Genomic DNA, 17,172 nt, shown 5'->3' with positions numbered 1-17,172 from the left:
GGGACAACCTGATTACCCTGGATCTACCCCAGCACTTAGAACAGTGCTCTGCACATAGTAAGCGCTTAACAAATACCAACATTATTACGAGGTAACTGAAGCACAGAGAAGTGAAATGACTTGCCTAAGGTCATATAGCTGTCAAGTGGCAGAGCCAGAATTAGAACCCATGAACTTTTCACTCCCAGGCCCATGCTCTATCCACTAATTATAATGATGGTATTTGTTAAGCGCTTACTATGTGCCAAGCACTGTTCTAAGGGCTGGGGGAGATACACCTTGTATCCCCCCAGTGCTTAGAACAGTGCTTGGCACGTAGTAAGCGCTTAACAATGCCATCATTATCGTTATTATTATTACTGTTGTTATTACAAGGTAATCAGGTCATCCCATGTGGGGCTCACAGTCTTAATCCCCATTTTAAAGGGGAAGGAACTGAGGCACAGAAAAGTTAAGTGATTGCCCAAAGTCACACAACTGATAAGCGGATGAGCCGGGATTACAACTCATGACTTCTGACTCCCAAGCCTGGGCTCTTTCCATTAAGCCACGCTGCTTCTCACTAGGAGCCTGGGGATAATGGGGAGCAGCAAACCACTTCCTCTTCCCAAATCCCACTCACCCAGACAGCTGGCAGGTGGTGGGGAGGTCGTAGCTCCACTCCAGCGGTCCGCTCTCCCGCTTCTGGACGCCCGCGATGGCCCCGGCCGGCTTCTCCGAGGTCATGCGGAACCTGGGGACAGTGGCAACGCTGCAGCCCTGGGCTCAAAGCTTCCCCACCTCCCTCCTCACACCGCCATCCCACCTCCCTTCCACTGCCCACCACCCACCTCGGGCTGAGAGGGAAGGAAGGACCAGGCCCACCACAACCAAAGGTAGCCCTAGCCTGGCAAACGAGTCCGTCAGCCCAAACTGAGACTCACCTAGGGTGAGAGGGCTGACGGGACCCACCTGGGCTGGAGCTGGTTAAGGCCCTTCCCACCCTACATACTGCCCCAGCCCCACCCCTACCCCCCTTCTTGCCCCGCCTCCATACATGATCTCCTTGTTCCGCCGGGGCCCACCGAAGGGCACAAAGGGGAGGCTGCCTGTGGCCGCATGGTAGAAGGTGACTCCGATGCTCCAAAGGTCCACCGTCACCCCAAAAGCCTTTTGCTGGGGCTTCTTCAGCACGGCTCTCTCATATACATCTGGGTGCTGTGGAGGAGCGGAGGGTTGCATTAGAGTGAAGGGCTGGAGAACTGTGAGAAGAGGCCACTGCCCATAACCCCAACTTGGCTCTGACCCCAAGAATTGCCCCACCTCGACCTTCAGACTCTCCCCCTGCCCGGAGCCAATGAGAAGACAGGGCAAGTGGCCGTCTACCTCCCCTGAGGATGTCCAATGAATGCCATCACTACTGCTTCTCCCCAGAGGCAGGGGGATAGATGAAATGACCTCTGCAGAGCTAGTCCACCACCGTGGAGGCTGGGGATTGAAGGGTGGCATGGGACCAACTGAGCCGAGGAGCAGACGGGCCAACTCACGAGATACTCTTCCGTGCCGTAGACCGACACGAACTTCTCGTCGTCAGCCAGTTCCCGGGCCGCGCCGAAGTCCGTCAGCTTGTATATGCTCTGCCCGGCTTCGCCCACCAGACGCATGATGTTTCCTGGCTTGATGTCCCTGTGCACGATGCCATTCTCTCGGAGGTGGTTGATGCCAGCAACTAGGGACGGGGAGAGACGGAGGTGTGGGAAAGGGGCAGAGTTGGGTGGAAAGCCCTCAAGGGCTCAGGACTGGGGTCCTCGAAGTGCTCTCTCACTGGGTAAATTTAAGGGTCTGAAACACAAGAAAAGCAGCATGGCTAAGTGGATAGAGCACAGGCCTGGGAGTCAGAAGGACCTGGGTTCTTATCCTAACTCTGCCACTTTTCTGCCGTGTGGCCTTGGACATGTCACTTCACTTATCTGTGCTACAGTTACCTCATCTATCAAATGGGGGTTAAGACTGTGAGCCCTAAGTGGATATGGGGATTGGGTCCAACCTGAATAACTTGTATCTACCCCAGCTCTCAGTACAATGGCTGGCACATAGTAAGCGCTTAACAGCTACCACAAAAAAAAATACAAAAAACTCATTTTAGTGAGGAAACTGGCCCTCGTCGGAGAGGAGGGGAAAGGGTTTCGGGTGACCGGCCTTGGGATTCTGTTCCCAGCTGGATGTCACAGGCAGAGAATGGTCACCTATTCTCCTCCAGGGTCGGGAAGAAAAATCAAGCTGGGCTCAATTGTAGCGGGAAGGATTTAAGTTGGGCCTCAGGAAGAACTTTCTGCACATCACTGGAAGTGGGTCGGCCCCTGGGCGGCCTGAGGAGCAGCTGGGATCCTCCTCTAGGGCTGAAGCCCAACTGCCTGGCTGGAAGGGATATGGGTGCGGTGGGGTGGGTGGGAGAGGGCGAAGAGCTTTAGGGTCCTGCTCTGTCACCAGATGTCACCTCAGCTGCCTGGGTAGTTTGATCCCTTGGTCCACCCCATCCCAGCACCCCCTTTGGCTCCCGGGGGTCGATGGGATTGAGATCAAAGGGGACCGGGTGGCTCCTCACTGAGCACAGACCAGGGACTGACCCACACATTGCAGCACCACGAGGAATTCTTCCTCGGGCAGGCCGAAGGCATTCTCGGGCTCCTCCAGCACGGTCAGCAGGCTCCCTCTGGCACAGTACTCCATCACCAGCACCTTCTGCTTGCTGTTGCCCTGAGAGAGAGAGAGAGAGAGAGAAAGAGACAGAGAGAGAGAATATGGGGGGGGGCACCTTCCTCTTCACTTGCTCTAGCAGCCGCCTCAAATGGGAAGTGGTTCTCACCTTGCCTCTCTTTCCACTCTTCCTGTGCCTCTCTCTGTCCTTGGATCCACCTTGTCCCAATGACTCCATATTCTCCCCTGTCCCCATCCCCACCACCCTCTGTGAGAAAAAGACTCCCTTTTTTTCCTTTTTAATGTTATTTGTTATTAATAATCATAATAATGATGATGATGATGGCATTTTTAAGCACTTACTGTGTGTCAAGCACTGTTCTAAGCACTGGGGTAAATACGAGCTAATCAGGTTGGACACAGTCCCTGCATAGGGCTCACAGTCTAAATCTCCATTTTACGGACAAGGTAACGGAGGCAGAGAGAAGTGAAATGACTTGCCCAAGGACACGTAGCAGATAAGTGGCATAGCCAAGATTAGAAACGAGACCCTTCTGACTCCAGGCCCGTGCTCTATCCACTTACTATGTGCCAGGCACTGTTCTAAACCCTGGGATAGATACAAGATAATTAGGTTGGACACAGTCCCTGTCCCACATGGGGCTGGCTCACAATCTTAATCTCCTTTTTACAGATGAGGTAATTGAAGCACAGAGAAGTTAAGAGATTTGCCTAAATCCACCCAGCAGATCTGGGATTAGAACCCAGGACTTCCGACTCTAGACCTTTCGTCTTCTCACTAGGCCATGCTGCTGGTCACATGGTCACATTGAAGCTTCAATCATGTAGCTACTATTTCCCCTTCCCAACCACTGTTCTCCTCGGGAAGGATCCCAAAAGTCAAATAAAAGAAATTTCAAGACTTCATCACTCATAAGTCAAAACCTTAGGGGCTATTGGCAAGGCTGAACTGGGCTGTCTTTGACTCTATCTGTATTTCCCTGTGATTTGGATACTACAATCACCCAGATGACTCCTGGTCTAAATTATCCAGATGTTTATAAAAGTGACAAGGCTTTTTGCGGGATCCAGAGTATTTGGATATACTGGTTCAAATGGGGCCTTTTGGCCACCAGTTCACTGGGCAATTTGCACTGGAAGACTGATGTCGGAATAGAACTTCCTGTTCTAAACCTCTGGCTTCCTCTCCGTCCTAACTACAGCCTGGCAGGAGGCTAGGGAACTGGGCAAGCTGGAAGCAGAAACAAGGCAAAGCCCCTTTCCCAGGCTGGAGGGTCACCAGCAGGCTGACCAATACTCGCTGTTTAGCCAGGAAAGTCCCGGGCTTGGGGACTTGGAACTGAGATTGCCCCATCTAAACTGGTCGGCTGATCTGGCACTACCCCCGGGGCTCTTGCTCATTTTAAAGCTACAGATGCTCACGAAGGAGTTGGAGCAGGCTCTGCAAAGGGACTATAGGCTTCTGGATTTGGAGTTCAGTGGTTCTGGGGTGCTGGGGGACTTCGCACGGCCTCTCCTTCTCGGCTCTTGGCTGAGGGAAGGGGAAGTTGTTCCCATATCACCCCGGGGAGCGAAGGCCTCACGACCCTTCAGCTGACCCCTGGAAGCGGGAGAAGGCACACTTACAGTTTCCTCCACGGCAAACAGTTTGATGATGTTCTGATGCTTCAGTTTCCGCAGGACCTCAAACTCCCGCACTTGCACCTCCGGGGGACGGTGGTAGCTGGCATTGTTGAAGACCTTCACTGCCACCAGCTCCCCGGATTTCTGCCAGTGAGGGGATAGGTCTGAGTCCCACTGCAGACCCCGCCCACGCCAGGGAGAGACCATTTTCATGTCGCCTTCAGCCCAGCCTCCCCCAGGATGAGGGCAGGGCAGTTGGGGTGGGCGGGGGTGGCTTCTGACAGGGGATTCAGAGGGGCGGTAGCTCTGGAGTTGAGAGGAAGGGCCTTCGGGGATATCAGCTCCCAGTTGGTCTCATTGAAGTCCCAGGCTGGCGCGGTTTTGACCTTGGGTGTGGGTCAGGATCAGTCCACCCTGAGGCTCTTCAAGGGCTCCTGCTCTCTTTGATAGTGACTACTTCCAGGACATTCCTGCTCTAAGATCTCACGGAAGGCAAGTCATTCTTCCCCAGAATCCCAGGGGCGGGAAAGGAAGTGGGGGAGTGGGTGTCTCTGTTTCTTTGGGTCTTGGATGCCACGGGCCTTCTGGGACTTGAAGGCCCCAAATCAAAACCAACTCAATTTCCTCAGGGCACCGGGCCAATGCTAAGCTAGGAGTGGCCAGACCACTCCATGGTCTGCTGCTGATCACAACATTCCTCTAAGGGAGTCCTCTTCTGGGCAGGCAAATCCTCACTTAGCCCAAGTGGGCCCATGCAGAATGAGCTCCTTCTTGGGAGATGGAAAGCTAAACAAATGTGTGACCGCCCTACAATCCCTTGCTTCAAGTTCCCTGGCATGCAGACCAAGGCTGAGGGTGAGATTCTGCAAATCAAATAATAATAATAACAACAATAATACTACCTGTGGTATTTGTTAAGTTCTTATTACAGACCAAGCATTGTTTTGAGCCCTGTGGAAGATACAATATGTGCAGACCGGACACAGTCCCTGTCCCACGGGGGTGCTCACAGTCTAAGGGAAAGGGAGAACAGGGATTGAATCCCCATTTTAGAGAGGAGGAAACTGAGGTGCAGAGAAGTTAAGTTACTTGCCCAAGGTCACCCATCAAGCAGGTGGTGGAGTAGGAATTAGAACCCTGTACTACTTACAGTAGGCTACTCAGAAAGCTGGACAAGATGACCTCCAGGGGACTCCTCGGCCCTCAAACCCCAAGAGCCCACAGTACTCTGGGCCTAAGCAAGTCCCAGTTCATGGTACCTTGTTGCGAGCCTTGTAGACACTGGCGGTGGCCCCCTGGCCCAGGATGTCGTCTGTATGCCAGAGGTAGTTGGCCGTGCTCTGCATATTCTATCCCCCAGGAGTTCCGGGTGGGATCCAGCCTAGCCAAGAGACAGGAATCACTGAGCCAAAAAAGGACACAGGACCAACATGACTAATGGATGTTCACTCTGGTACAGACAAAGGAGTGAGCAGGGGAAGGGGGTGGGGCCTACCGGGAGGGTCCGGGACAGCTGCTTGGGAAAATTCAGCAACTTCCCCCAGACACCCAGTGAATTGGCATCGAGGCTGTAATTGACCACGTTGCCCCCAAGAGTTACACCCTCTGACTCATTCTGGGGGCTTCTAACCCATCCTCCCTGGGGTCGCCTTTTCAGGTTGAATCAGCCCACAGAGAGAAACCCCTTGCTGCTTCTCCCCCTCTACTCATTCATTCATTCAATCGTATTTATTGAGCGCTTACTGTGTGCAGAGCATTGTACTAAGCACTTGTTCTCTGAGCACCAGGGCCTAGTGCTGGGGGAACGGCCCAGTCGGCCCTCTGAGCCCTCACCCTGCCCCCAACGGCCTGAACATAAATCCCCGGGATTGCGACACTGAGGCTCTTGGCCCCGCTGGCCCGCACACAGAGGAAACACACTGCTTCCTGCTGCAACCCAGCAGAGCTCCGAGGCCTGGCCAGTACTGGCCACCACCCCAGAGGACCTGCCCCTTCCAGCGTCGGCATGATCCTGGCAGGGGCAGAAGGGGAAGGTTGTTCTCCATCATCACCTGCCTCCCCTAGTCGCTACCATGGGGCAATTTCCAACAAGCAGGTATTGGACAAACCCTTCCCAGGACAGAGTCTGGGCCAAAGCCTCTGGATGAAAAGGACTGTGGGGCAAGGGGGGCGTGACCACATCGAAGGACTGGGCAACTTGGGCTCTGCTCCTTCAGCCCTGATGCTGCTGCATCTGGGATAACATTGTTCTCATGGAGGCTTTTAGAGAAAGGTAGCATCCCCCGACCCTTCCACAGGCAGCCAACTAGGGAACGGGAGCACACCCAATCTTCTCTGGTTTCTGATGCCACTGCTGCCATGGCCTAAAAGTCATCCTTACCTCCCCACCGGGGTGGGACTCCCAGAGGTCCTTTCAGCCTTTCCTGTCTGTCTCGCCCCACGCAGGGCCTGGGGGGCCGGTCGTGAGGGCCACTAGCCGGTGACTTACAATGGCCAGCTAAGGTGGGGCAGGGGTGTGTGTTCGGGATATGCCACCTGCCATTCCCACAGCCAGAGACAGGTGGCCCAAAGGGGAGGCCTCAGTTATAGGCCCCAAACCCAGGAATGCTCCAAAGCCCCAAGGGAAACCAAGGTGGAGCAGAAAGGAAGCCCGAGGGCTTTCAAGGGAATGCAGAGACAGAAACTGGGAAGCGGGAGAGCTGGGAGGGAGGTGGGGGTGCCCAGCCCGGGGAGGGCGGGCGGGGGGGGGATGGATCGAGGTGATGGTGGTCCAGATAGGCTTCAGCAAGGATGCTAACTTTGGCAGCAGACCCTTTGCCCCCAGGCCATCCAGGTAGAGCAAAGTTGGGGGAGGGAAGGCTCCTACCTCCCAGCCCCAACACTGGCTAGAGCCCAGGAGGGCACAAGAGTGGGCATCACTCCGCTCTGGGCACATGGGGACATGGACATGCAACGGGTGTCACATGACACACCTGGGTGAAGCTGACCAGAGTTCCTGCCGCTGTCCAGGGCTTTACTCTCACCCCTAGATCTGACTCCCGTGATCAGTCACACAGTCCCTCTTGACTCGGCCCTCTACCCCCCCATCCCAAGAGGAGCCCGCCACGCCACGGAAACCCACTCACCTGGAGCCTGGGTCCACTAAGGGGAAGAGAAGGAGGAGCCGGAGGAGGGATGGGGGAGGAGGAACAACAGGGGAAGGGGAGAGAAAGTAAGGGCAGGAAGGCAGGGGTGGCTCAGGTCCAGTCCAAGGACCAAATTCTTAGAGAAATTCTTCCCTGGCTGTAGCAAAGCAGAGAGTCTGCTCTCATCTCTCTTCCACTTCCTGCTTGCTGTCTCTTTCTCTTGTGCTTTCTCTTCTTAAAGCAACAGGGGCCGTTTATACCCTCTGCCTTCCCGCCCCCAGAGAGAGGCTGGAGGTTCCCTTTCTCTTGGGGACCGGGTCAAGTTTGGCACCCATGCAGGGCTGGTTTGTAGCTTACTTCCCTTACTTGTAATTTTTTTTTAATTGTCTGTCTCCTTGAGGGCAGGGATCAATCTTTATTTCTTTTTTAAAAAAAATTTGTTAAACCCTTATTCTGTGGCAGGCACTAGGGTAGATACAAGATAATTGAATTGGACACAGTCCCTGTTCGACCTAGGGCTCACAGTCTTAATCCCCATTTTACAGAAAAGGTAACTGAGGCCCAGAGAAGTGAAGTGGTTTGCCCAAGGTCACACAGCAGACAAGTGGCAGAGCCAGAATTAGAACCCAGGTCCTTTGACTCTCAGGCCTGAGCTCTTTCCACTAGGCCATGCTGCTTCTCATGTCTCATGTCTACTTTGTTACACTTTCCCAAGGGCTTAGTCCTATGTTCTGTACACAGTAAGTGCCCTGTAAATGCCATTGATTGAGTGATTGATTGGATGATTCAGGAAATCACCTCCTCCAAGAGGCGTTCCCAGACTGAGCTCCTCGTCCCCCTCTACTCCCTCTGCCATCCCCCTTTTACCTCTCCGCAGCTAAAGCCTCATTTTCCCCTTTTCCCTCTGCTCCTCCACCTCTCCCTTCCCATCCCCACAGCACTGTACTTGTCCGCTCAACTGTATATATTTTCGTTACCCTATTTATTTTGTTAATGAATTGTACATCGCCTTGATTCTATTTAGTTGCCATTGTTTTTACGAGATGTTCTTCCCCTTGACGCTGTTTAGTGCCATTGTTCTTGTCTGTCCGTCTCCCCCGATTAGACTGTAAGCCCGTCAAACGGCAGGGACCGTCTCTATCTGTTGCTGACTTGTTCATCCCAAGCGCTTAGTACAGTGCTCTGCACATAGTAAGCGCTCAATAAATACTATTGAATGAATGAATGGTTCAGTTGCCATCCTGCATGCTTGCCAGCCTAAGGCTGAAGGAAAGACCATTCAACGGGTGGGTTCAGAGCCAGGATTCCATGTCAGATCTCAGTTCCTGCCCAGGGCCAGGCAGGCCTGGGACACATAGATTGGTAGAGGGAGGTCCTGACGCCCTGGCAGGTTAGGTGAGTTAGCGAAATGTAAAATTGCCAGAAGAGTTCAGATTCCCACACCCATTGTCTGCTAGTCAGAGCTAGAGCAAACCAAGCCAATCAGCTGCTGGAGCCCCCAGTACCTAGGGCTCAGAGCACCCAGGGTTCAGAATGCTTAGTGCCCAGAACCCTGTAAGTGGGTTCTAAGGAGGGACAGGGAAGGGAAGGAGAAACCCTGCCTTCCAAGAGCTGATGGTCTAATAGGGGTGTCACGTACACTGCTAAAACAAGGGTCAGAAGTCTGAAAAGCCAGCCTTACTTACAAACACAAACCACAGAAATCAACAGTTTTTTTTGACACATGGGCAAATGCTGAGGGGCGGACTAGCAGGATGGGGGTGACTGGCAGGATCAAAGTGATTGGAAAGATCGCAGTGACTGGTGGGACGGGATGACTCTTGGGATCGGGATGACTGGCCTCCAAGAGGCCTTCCCAGACTAAGTCCCACTTTTCCTCACCTCCCACTCCCTTCTGTGTCACCTTGACTTGCTCCCTTTGCTCTTCCCCCCCACTCCCCACCCCCAGCAGCTATGTAAATATCTGTAATTTGATTTATTTATATCGATGTCTGTTCATTTGTACTGAGGTCAGTCTCCCCTCCTCTAGACTGTGAGCTCCTTGTGGGCAGGGACTGTCTCTACTTACTGCTCTATTGTACTTTCCCAAGTGCTTAATACAGTACTCTGCACACAGTAAGGGCTCAATAAATGCAACTGAATGAATGACTGGCAGAATTGAAGTGACTGAAAGGATCTTGGAGACTCACGGGTTTGGGGTGATCGGTGGGATCGAGATGACTGACGGTATCAGGGTGACTGGAGCCATGGTGGTGGAGCTTAGTTGGGAAGAGGCTCTCCCCAGCAGCATCCAACAAGCTTTCAACAAAGGCAACACGGAGTAATCAATCTCCCCATTTTACAGAGGGGAGCCTGAGGCCCAGAAAGGCAAAATGGCTTGCCCAAAGTCCCTGCGCAAAACATCTCCCAAGCGTCTTAGTGCCAGTGCTCATTGCTTGCCAGAACCCTTGTGGACTATGCAGGCGTGGGGGATAAAGACCCCTTCGGCAACAGAATAGGGTCAGGTTGACTGGTAGGATCGGTCAGTCAATCAATAAGTCAGTCAGTTATATTTATTGAGAGCTTTCTGTGTGCAGAGTACTGTACTAAGCACTTGGGAGAGTACAATATAACAAGCAACAGACACATTTCCTGCCTACAACAAGCTTACAGCCTAGAGTGGGGACAGACATTAATATAAATAAATTACAGATATGTACATAAGTGCTGTGGGGCTGGGAGGAGGGATGAATAAAAGGAGCAAGTCAGGGCGATGCAAAAGGGAGTGGAAGAAAAGGAAAAGAGGGCTTAGTCAGGGAAAGGGCTTAGTCAGGGAAGGCCTCTTGGAGGAGGGGTGCCTTCAATAAGCCTTGGAAGTAGGGGAGAGTAACTGTCTGTTGGATATGAAGGAGGAGGATATTCCAGGCCAGAAGCAAGACACGGGCAAGAGGCCAGCGGTGAGATAGAGGAGGTTGAGGTACAGTGAGATTAGCATTAGAGGAGTGTAGTGTGTGGGCTGGGTTGAAGTAGGAGAGTAGCCAGGTAAGGTAGGAAGGGGCAAGGTGATTGAGAGCTTTAAAGACGATGGTAAGGAGATTCTGTTTGATGCGGAGGTAGATGGGTGACCACTGGAGTTTTTTGAGGAGTGGAGAAACATGGCCTGAACTTTTGTGTAGAAAAATGATCCAGGCAGCAGAGTGAAGCATGGGCTAAAGTGGGGGGTGACGAGGCAGGGAGGTCAGCAAGGAGGCCGATACAGTAATCAAGGCAGGATAGGATATGCGGTTGGATTAACGTGGAAGCAGTTTGGAGAGGAAAGAGTGGATTTTAGCGATGTTAAAACTGACTGATGAGCTTTCAGTCTACAGGGCCAAACCAGGGACCGGCTCAAATTCTTCCACCCACCCACCCATCTTCCCTCAAGTCCCCTGTTATCCACTTAGTGGTGGATCTGGGCCATATCTGTAATATAGCAAATGCCAGAGAACTGCTGTCCTAGAACTGAAGCCCGAGCACACATAAAGTCTCTGTGGGTGCCTCTTGCTCCCAGGCAGACCTGGACGTGGATAATAATAATAATAATTGTGGTATAATAATGTTGGTATTTGTTAAGCGCTTACTATGTGCAGAGCACTGTTCTAAGCGCCGGGGTAGATACAGGGTAATCAAATTGTCCCAGGTGAGGCTCACCGTTAATCCCCATTTTACAGATGAAGTAACTGAGGCACAGAGAAGTTAAGTGACTTGTCCACAGTCACACAGCTGACAAATGGCAAAGCCGGGTACTTGTTGAGCCCCCTGTGGAAGAGGGCAAGAGTTCAACCCGATTTGCTTGTTTCTACACCAGTGCTTAGTACAATGCTTGGCACATAGTATGCGCTAAACAAATACCATAATTATTATTATTAGGTATCAAGCACCGTTCTAAACACTTGCTTATTATTATTGTTAGATGTCAAGCACTGTTCTAAGCACTGGGGTAGATACAGGCAAATCTGGTTGGGTATAGTCCCTTGTCCCACGTGGGGCTTACAGCCTCAATCCTCATTTTACAGATGAGGTAACTGAGGCCTAGAAGAGCTAAGTGACTTCCCAAGGTCACACGCAGACATGTGGCAGAGCCGGAATTAGAACCCCGGTCCTTCTGACTCCCAGGACCATGCTCTATCCTCTAAGCCCCGCTGCTTATCTGAGACACAGAGGTCACAAAGATCAGCTTTGGCTAGGCAGGCTGGGGCCAGAGTTAGGAACAAACCGAGTGAAGGGGATGGCTGAGAGACCCAGTTGGTCCGGGGTCTCTACCACTATGCCAGCGAAGAAGTGGTTAAGAGCAGGAAGCTCCGCCTTTTCACAGTTGACTGGAAGGGACTTTCCCATGGCTTCACCTGATGATTTCCTCTCATAGCCCCACCCCCTGGCACAGCTCACCACAGTGGGAGCCCACAGTGTCTCTTTTTCTCTCTCTCTGTCTCTCTCTCTGTCTCTCTCTCTGTCTCTCTCTCTGTCTCTCTCTCACACACACACACATTCACACACACATATGCACACTGCCTCTTGCTTCTCCCTGTTCCTTCTCTTGTCATCAGTGCTATTTATTGAGCTTTTACAATGTACACAAAACGGTAATAAGTGCTTGCGAGAGTGTATTACAACAGAATTGGCAGCTACGCTCCCCGCCCACAACAAGTCTTGCGTTTGATTTCCATGGACCTGAGAATCTGGGAGGATTCGGACCGTCTGTCTATGCACCAGGCAAATTGGTCACGTGGTTAGGCATAAAGGAAAATGACTCCCAGATGATTCTTAGTGGCCCAACTGATTCTTAGTGGCCCAACTGTCATTGCCTTGTTTCGGGGGGTGACGGCCCTCGTACTCTAGGTTGTAAGCTCGTTGCCTGTTTGTTGTTCTACTGTACTCTTTCAAGTGCTTAGTACAGTGCTCTGTATTCAGTAAGTGCTCAATAAATATGATTGAATGAATGACTGAATATGCCAGCGAAGTTCACATCGGGTCACACCTCTGGACTCAAGGAGACAAAGAGCCTGAGACAGCTTGTTTCCTGATTGGTTCCGAAATAGGCAAGACAGAAAGCCCATATTGCATGATAGGAGTGCTAGCAGTCCTGGCCTTCTCCCAGGTGATCCCTCAACTATCTTGGAAAGCACCTTTCTTCCTAGGCCTGGGAATATTTACTTTTTTATCTTTTAAAAATTCTTAGTCCTCACCTCCTCCACTCTCTTTATCTTCCAATCCTTACTTTCCTTGGACTCCTTCTTTGCTTCAAATGTGTGCAAGAGTCTTCTACACAGGAAAAAAAATGACTTGGCCCCACCAAGCCATCCAGTTCTGATCCCACCTGCCTTCTCCTTTTCTCGTCTAAACTCTGTGGAATAATAATAATAATAGCCATAATAATAATGATGATGATGTTTGTTAAGCTTTTACAATGTTGCAACATGTACTAAGAGCTGGAATAGATACAAGATAGTTATGTCAGACATGGTCCCTGTGCAACTTGAGGCTCACAGTCTAGACAAGAGGAAGAAGACGTATGAATCGCTATTTTCCAGTTGAGGAAACTGAGGCACAGAGAATTTAAGTGCCTTGACCAAGGCCACAGAGCAGGCAAGTGGCAAAGTCAGGATTAGAATTCAGGTCCTCTGCCTCCCAGGCCCATTTTGTTTTCACTAGGCCATGCTGCTTCTTAGTATGGGCTTTGTCATTTCAGGTTTTAAACTTTTATTACCTCACTTCTTCACTACGTATAGTGCCACCTGTCCATCATGCCCCTTGTGATCCAGGCGACGAGGGGTGCATTCACCACTGGGGGAAGACGATGTCAGAGCTCCAGGGCTCGTTGGAGGTGGTGTCGATAGCCTATCACCCGGCAAGCCTGATCAGTCAGTCAGTCAATTGTATTTATTGAGCACTCACTGTGTGCAGAGCACCGTACTAAACGTTTGGGAGAGTATTATACAGCAATAAACAGACACGTTCCCTGCCCTCCCACCGTTTCCTGGTTTCTAGCCTGTCCAGTTGTGCCGAAGACAACAGGCTGTTCTTTAGGTGCCGTGGTCCTCTGTTTTCTGTTTTGGCCTTTCCCCCTGATTTTTGGATATGGAAAAGCACCCCGACCCTGGTTAAATTGTTCTGGGTATTATACCCAGGGACGGTTCGTTATGGGCAGGAAACGTGTCTGCTGATTCTGCAGTACTGTATTCTCCCGAGCTCTTAGTTCAGTGATCCGCACACAGTAAGTGCTCTATAAATACCACTGATTGATTGATGGCTACGAGAGGCGGTAAGTCACAGTGGTGCCTGCTGCTGCTGAGCTTTCAGACAGATTTTATTCCCTGGGCATTGCTGCATCCTTCCTTCCTAGCAGCCATCATGCATTAGATGCCTCTGAGTGCAGGGAAACAGTCCAGAGAGTGTGGACAGCTCGAAACAAACCATCACACTACTAAAAAACAACTCAAGTGCATATCCTGCTGATTGCCGCTTCCTCTATCTGTAATTTATTATAATACTGTCTCCCCAATTCAGTTGTACTCGCCCAAAAGCTCAGTATACCATTTCTCTCTTCATCTCTGTATTTTCATGGAAAAAGTATGCAAATGTACAAGAAATTCTTAGTATGACACTCACACCCATGGATAACAATCTCATTGTCACCAACATCATCTTAAAATTGAAAACAACCTCCTGGCTTAAAAACTTGCCATCTTGATTGTGATTTTTGACACTTTTCTGTCAATTTCCTCCCACCTTCAAGCCATCTCTATATTCATGCTGATTTTTCTTCTGTTTTCCTCTGATTCTTCTGCTGTGGGAAGCAGCATGGCCTAATGGAAAGAGCACAGGTCTGGGAGTCAGAGGACCTGGCTTCTAATGCCAGCTTCAACATTTGTCTGCAGCGTGACCTCGGGCAAGTCACTTAATTTCTCTGTGCTTTTCCCTCATCTGCAAAATGGGGATTCAATAGCTATTCTCCTGTCTACTTCAAGCCTCTCATGTGAGACATGATGATCTTGTATCTACCCCATTGTTGAGTACAGCTGCTTGGCACACAGTGAGAGCTTAACAAATACCACAACTATTATCATATTTCTCAGAACCACCCCTTCCACATCTCTAGTTTAAGCTCATCACCCCCACCTGGATTACTGAAACAATCTCCTTATTGCTATCTCTGCCTCATGTCTCTCCCCTCTTCAATATAGAGGTACACATATCATCCATAAAAAATGCCATTTGATAATAGTAATAATTACCATTATTATTATGGTATTTGTTAAGTGCTTACTATGTGCCAGGCACTGTTCTAAGCACTGGGGTACATCCAAAATAATCGGGTTAGACATAGTCCCTGTTTTACGCAGGGCTCACAGAAGTTTTGTGACTTGCCCAAGGAAATAATAAAAATAATGGCATTTGTTAAGCGCTTACTACGTGCCAGGCACTGTACTAAATTCCGGGGTAGGATGCAGGCGGATCGGGTTGGATACAGGCCCCGTCACACATGGGACTCTCAGTCTAATTCCCCATTTCAAAGATGAGAAAACTGAGGCGCGGAGAAATGAAGCGACTTGCCCAAGGTCACACAGCAGAAAAGTGGCAGAGTCGCATTGGAACCCACGTCCTTCCGACTCCCAAGCCCGGGCTAGGTCATACAGCAGACAAGTGACGGAGCTGGGATTAAGACCCATGACCTTCCGACTCGCAGGGCCGTGCTCTTTCCATTAAACCATGCCGCTTCCCATATAGAACATGGCCCTCCCGCCCTCAAAAGCTTCCAGTGGCTAACCATTTCTTTTGGCATAAAACCAAACTTCCTAACCATCAAGTCAAGGCTGTCAATTGTTCCGCCCTTCCCCATGGAACCTATATAGCCCAGGTTTCCCACATTTTGACCGACTCGGGCCCCAAAGTTGCTCCAAGGATTGGAGCCATTCGAGCCAAGACCAATTGGTCCCATAAGGTGGCAGCAAAGCCTTACAAATAAGGCCCAGAGAGCCGGAGGTTGAGGTCGGAATTGGGGGGCTGCTGCTGAAGAGAAGTGCTCCCCTCCCTTCCCCTGCCCTCCCCACCTGGAGGGAGACCCGTCCAACGAATTCCCTGGAAGAGGGTGGGGAGGTAAACCAGCAGACCGATTAAGGTGGGTCCGAAGAGAGCATGAAAGCAGGAAAGCGAAATCCACCTAAAGGCAACAATGAGCGTGCCTGGGCAAAGATGCCCAGATAAAGGATTTGGGATTATTTCAAAAGAGGAAGAAAAGGCAGAGCGCCATTTCGAACATTCTTCAAGTTCAGGAAGGGAGATTGTATGGTGGGGGCTTGCGGGGAGATGCCACCCTTTTAAATCCCTTTTTGGGAGGCAGCATGGCCTAGGGGAAGAAACATAAGCCTGGGAATACGGATACCCGGGTTCTAATCCCGGCTCTGTGACTTGCCTGCTGTGTGACTTCTCTGTCCCTCAGTTTCCTCATCTGTGAAATAGGGATTAAATGCCCATTGTCTTTTAGACTATGAGCCCCATGTGTCCTACCTGATTAACTTTTGTCTTTCCTAGTACTTAGTACAGTGCTTGTCATAAAGTAGGTACTTAAATACATTATTTATTATTATTATCATTATTATTGTTATTCCTCTGCATTTGCCCTCAATCAGAACTGGCAAACAAGGCAAGGACTTGCAGTTTGAGCCCCGGCCTCATCATTCCTGCTTAGGCTGGGCCAAGAACCTGGGAAAACCAAGGATTCAGGCCAGAATCCAGCCCCAGAGCTCTCTGGGAACCAGAGCCTGGGGAGAATATCTTTACTTTCCTTTTCTCCCTTCCTCTTCTCTTTCCAACAAGAGTTCCTAGGCTCGCCTGGATCTCTCTCGTCCCAAGGCCATCCGTTTCCCCAGGGTGGGCCCTGGGGAAGATGACCTCAGAGATGACCTTAAGGGTCCCAGGAACAAGCCTGGTGCTGTCCTTGCTACCCACAGCTCTATCCACGAGAAGCAGCGTGGCTCAATGGAAAGAGCCCGGGCTTGGGAGTCAGAGGTCACGGGTTCGAATTCCAGATCTGCCACTTGTCAGCTGTGTGACTGTGGGCAAGTCACTTCTCTGTGTCTCAGTTATCTCATCTGTAAAATGGGGATTAACTGTGAGCCTCACGTGGGACAACCTGATTACCCCGTATCTACCCCAGCGCTTAGAACAGTGCTCTGCACGTAGTAAGCGCTTAACAAATACCAACATTATTATTATCCTAGGGTCCTCTTCTACTCACCTGGCCCGGGCTCTTGGTCATAGGCTCATACAAAGACAAGACTGGGAATGCAACATGGAGAGTTGTGGTTGAATTATTCTATTTCCTAACTAACTGGGGGTGGGAGATGTGTGTGCATGTGTGTGAGAGACAAAACCCCTGGCACTAGGGGTGGGAGATGGTGGCGGGGGGAGAGGTGTGTGTGTTTGTGTGAGAGAGAAAACCCCTGGCACTAGGGGTGGGAGATGGTGGCCGGGGGAGAGGTGTGTGTGTTTGTGTGAGAGAGAAAACCCCTGGCACTAGGGGTGGGAGATGGTGGCCGGGGGAGAGGTGTGTGTGTTTGTGTGAGAGAGAAAACACCTGGCACTAGGGGTGGGAAAGTGGGTGTATGTGCAGGTGTGTAAAAACCCCTAGCACTCAATGGCTGCTGACTCACCTAAGGAGGGTTCAAAAGGAATGAGGCTGAGGAGTGCCCAAAGCAGTGGGCCTGCA

General features: G+C 51.0%; 1 protein-coding gene across 1 annotated transcript in view; it reads right to left on the bottom strand.

Annotated features, from left to right (window-relative positions):
* The window catches only part of IKBKE (inhibitor of nuclear factor kappa B kinase subunit epsilon), a 29,844-nt gene extending 22,244 nt beyond the window's left edge, over nucleotides 1-7,600 (bottom strand). The window contains exons 1-7 of the mRNA XM_029068339.1: nucleotides 7,446-7,600; nucleotides 5,580-5,701; nucleotides 4,324-4,464; nucleotides 2,607-2,736; nucleotides 1,527-1,708; nucleotides 1,037-1,197; nucleotides 623-733 (exon numbers count right to left, since the gene is read on the bottom strand). Of these exons, the coding sequence (XP_028924172.1) occupies nucleotides 623-733; nucleotides 1,037-1,197; nucleotides 1,527-1,708; nucleotides 2,607-2,736; nucleotides 4,324-4,464; nucleotides 5,580-5,666 (812 nt within the window). The 5' untranslated portion in view covers nucleotides 5,667-5,701; nucleotides 7,446-7,600. The remainder of the gene's footprint in view (nucleotides 1-622; nucleotides 734-1,036; nucleotides 1,198-1,526; nucleotides 1,709-2,606; nucleotides 2,737-4,323; nucleotides 4,465-5,579; nucleotides 5,702-7,445) is intronic.
* Between the last annotated feature and the right edge of the window lie 9,572 nt (nucleotides 7,601-17,172).

The sequence above is a fragment of the Ornithorhynchus anatinus genome, chromosome 7 (genome assembly GCF_004115215.2).
Source record: "Ornithorhynchus anatinus isolate Pmale09 chromosome 7, mOrnAna1.pri.v4, whole genome shotgun sequence".
Lineage (NCBI taxonomy): Eukaryota > Metazoa > Chordata > Mammalia > Monotremata > Ornithorhynchidae > Ornithorhynchus > Ornithorhynchus anatinus.
Note: the sequence above shows the minus strand (reverse complement) of the source record. Positions and strands in the feature narration are given on the sequence as shown.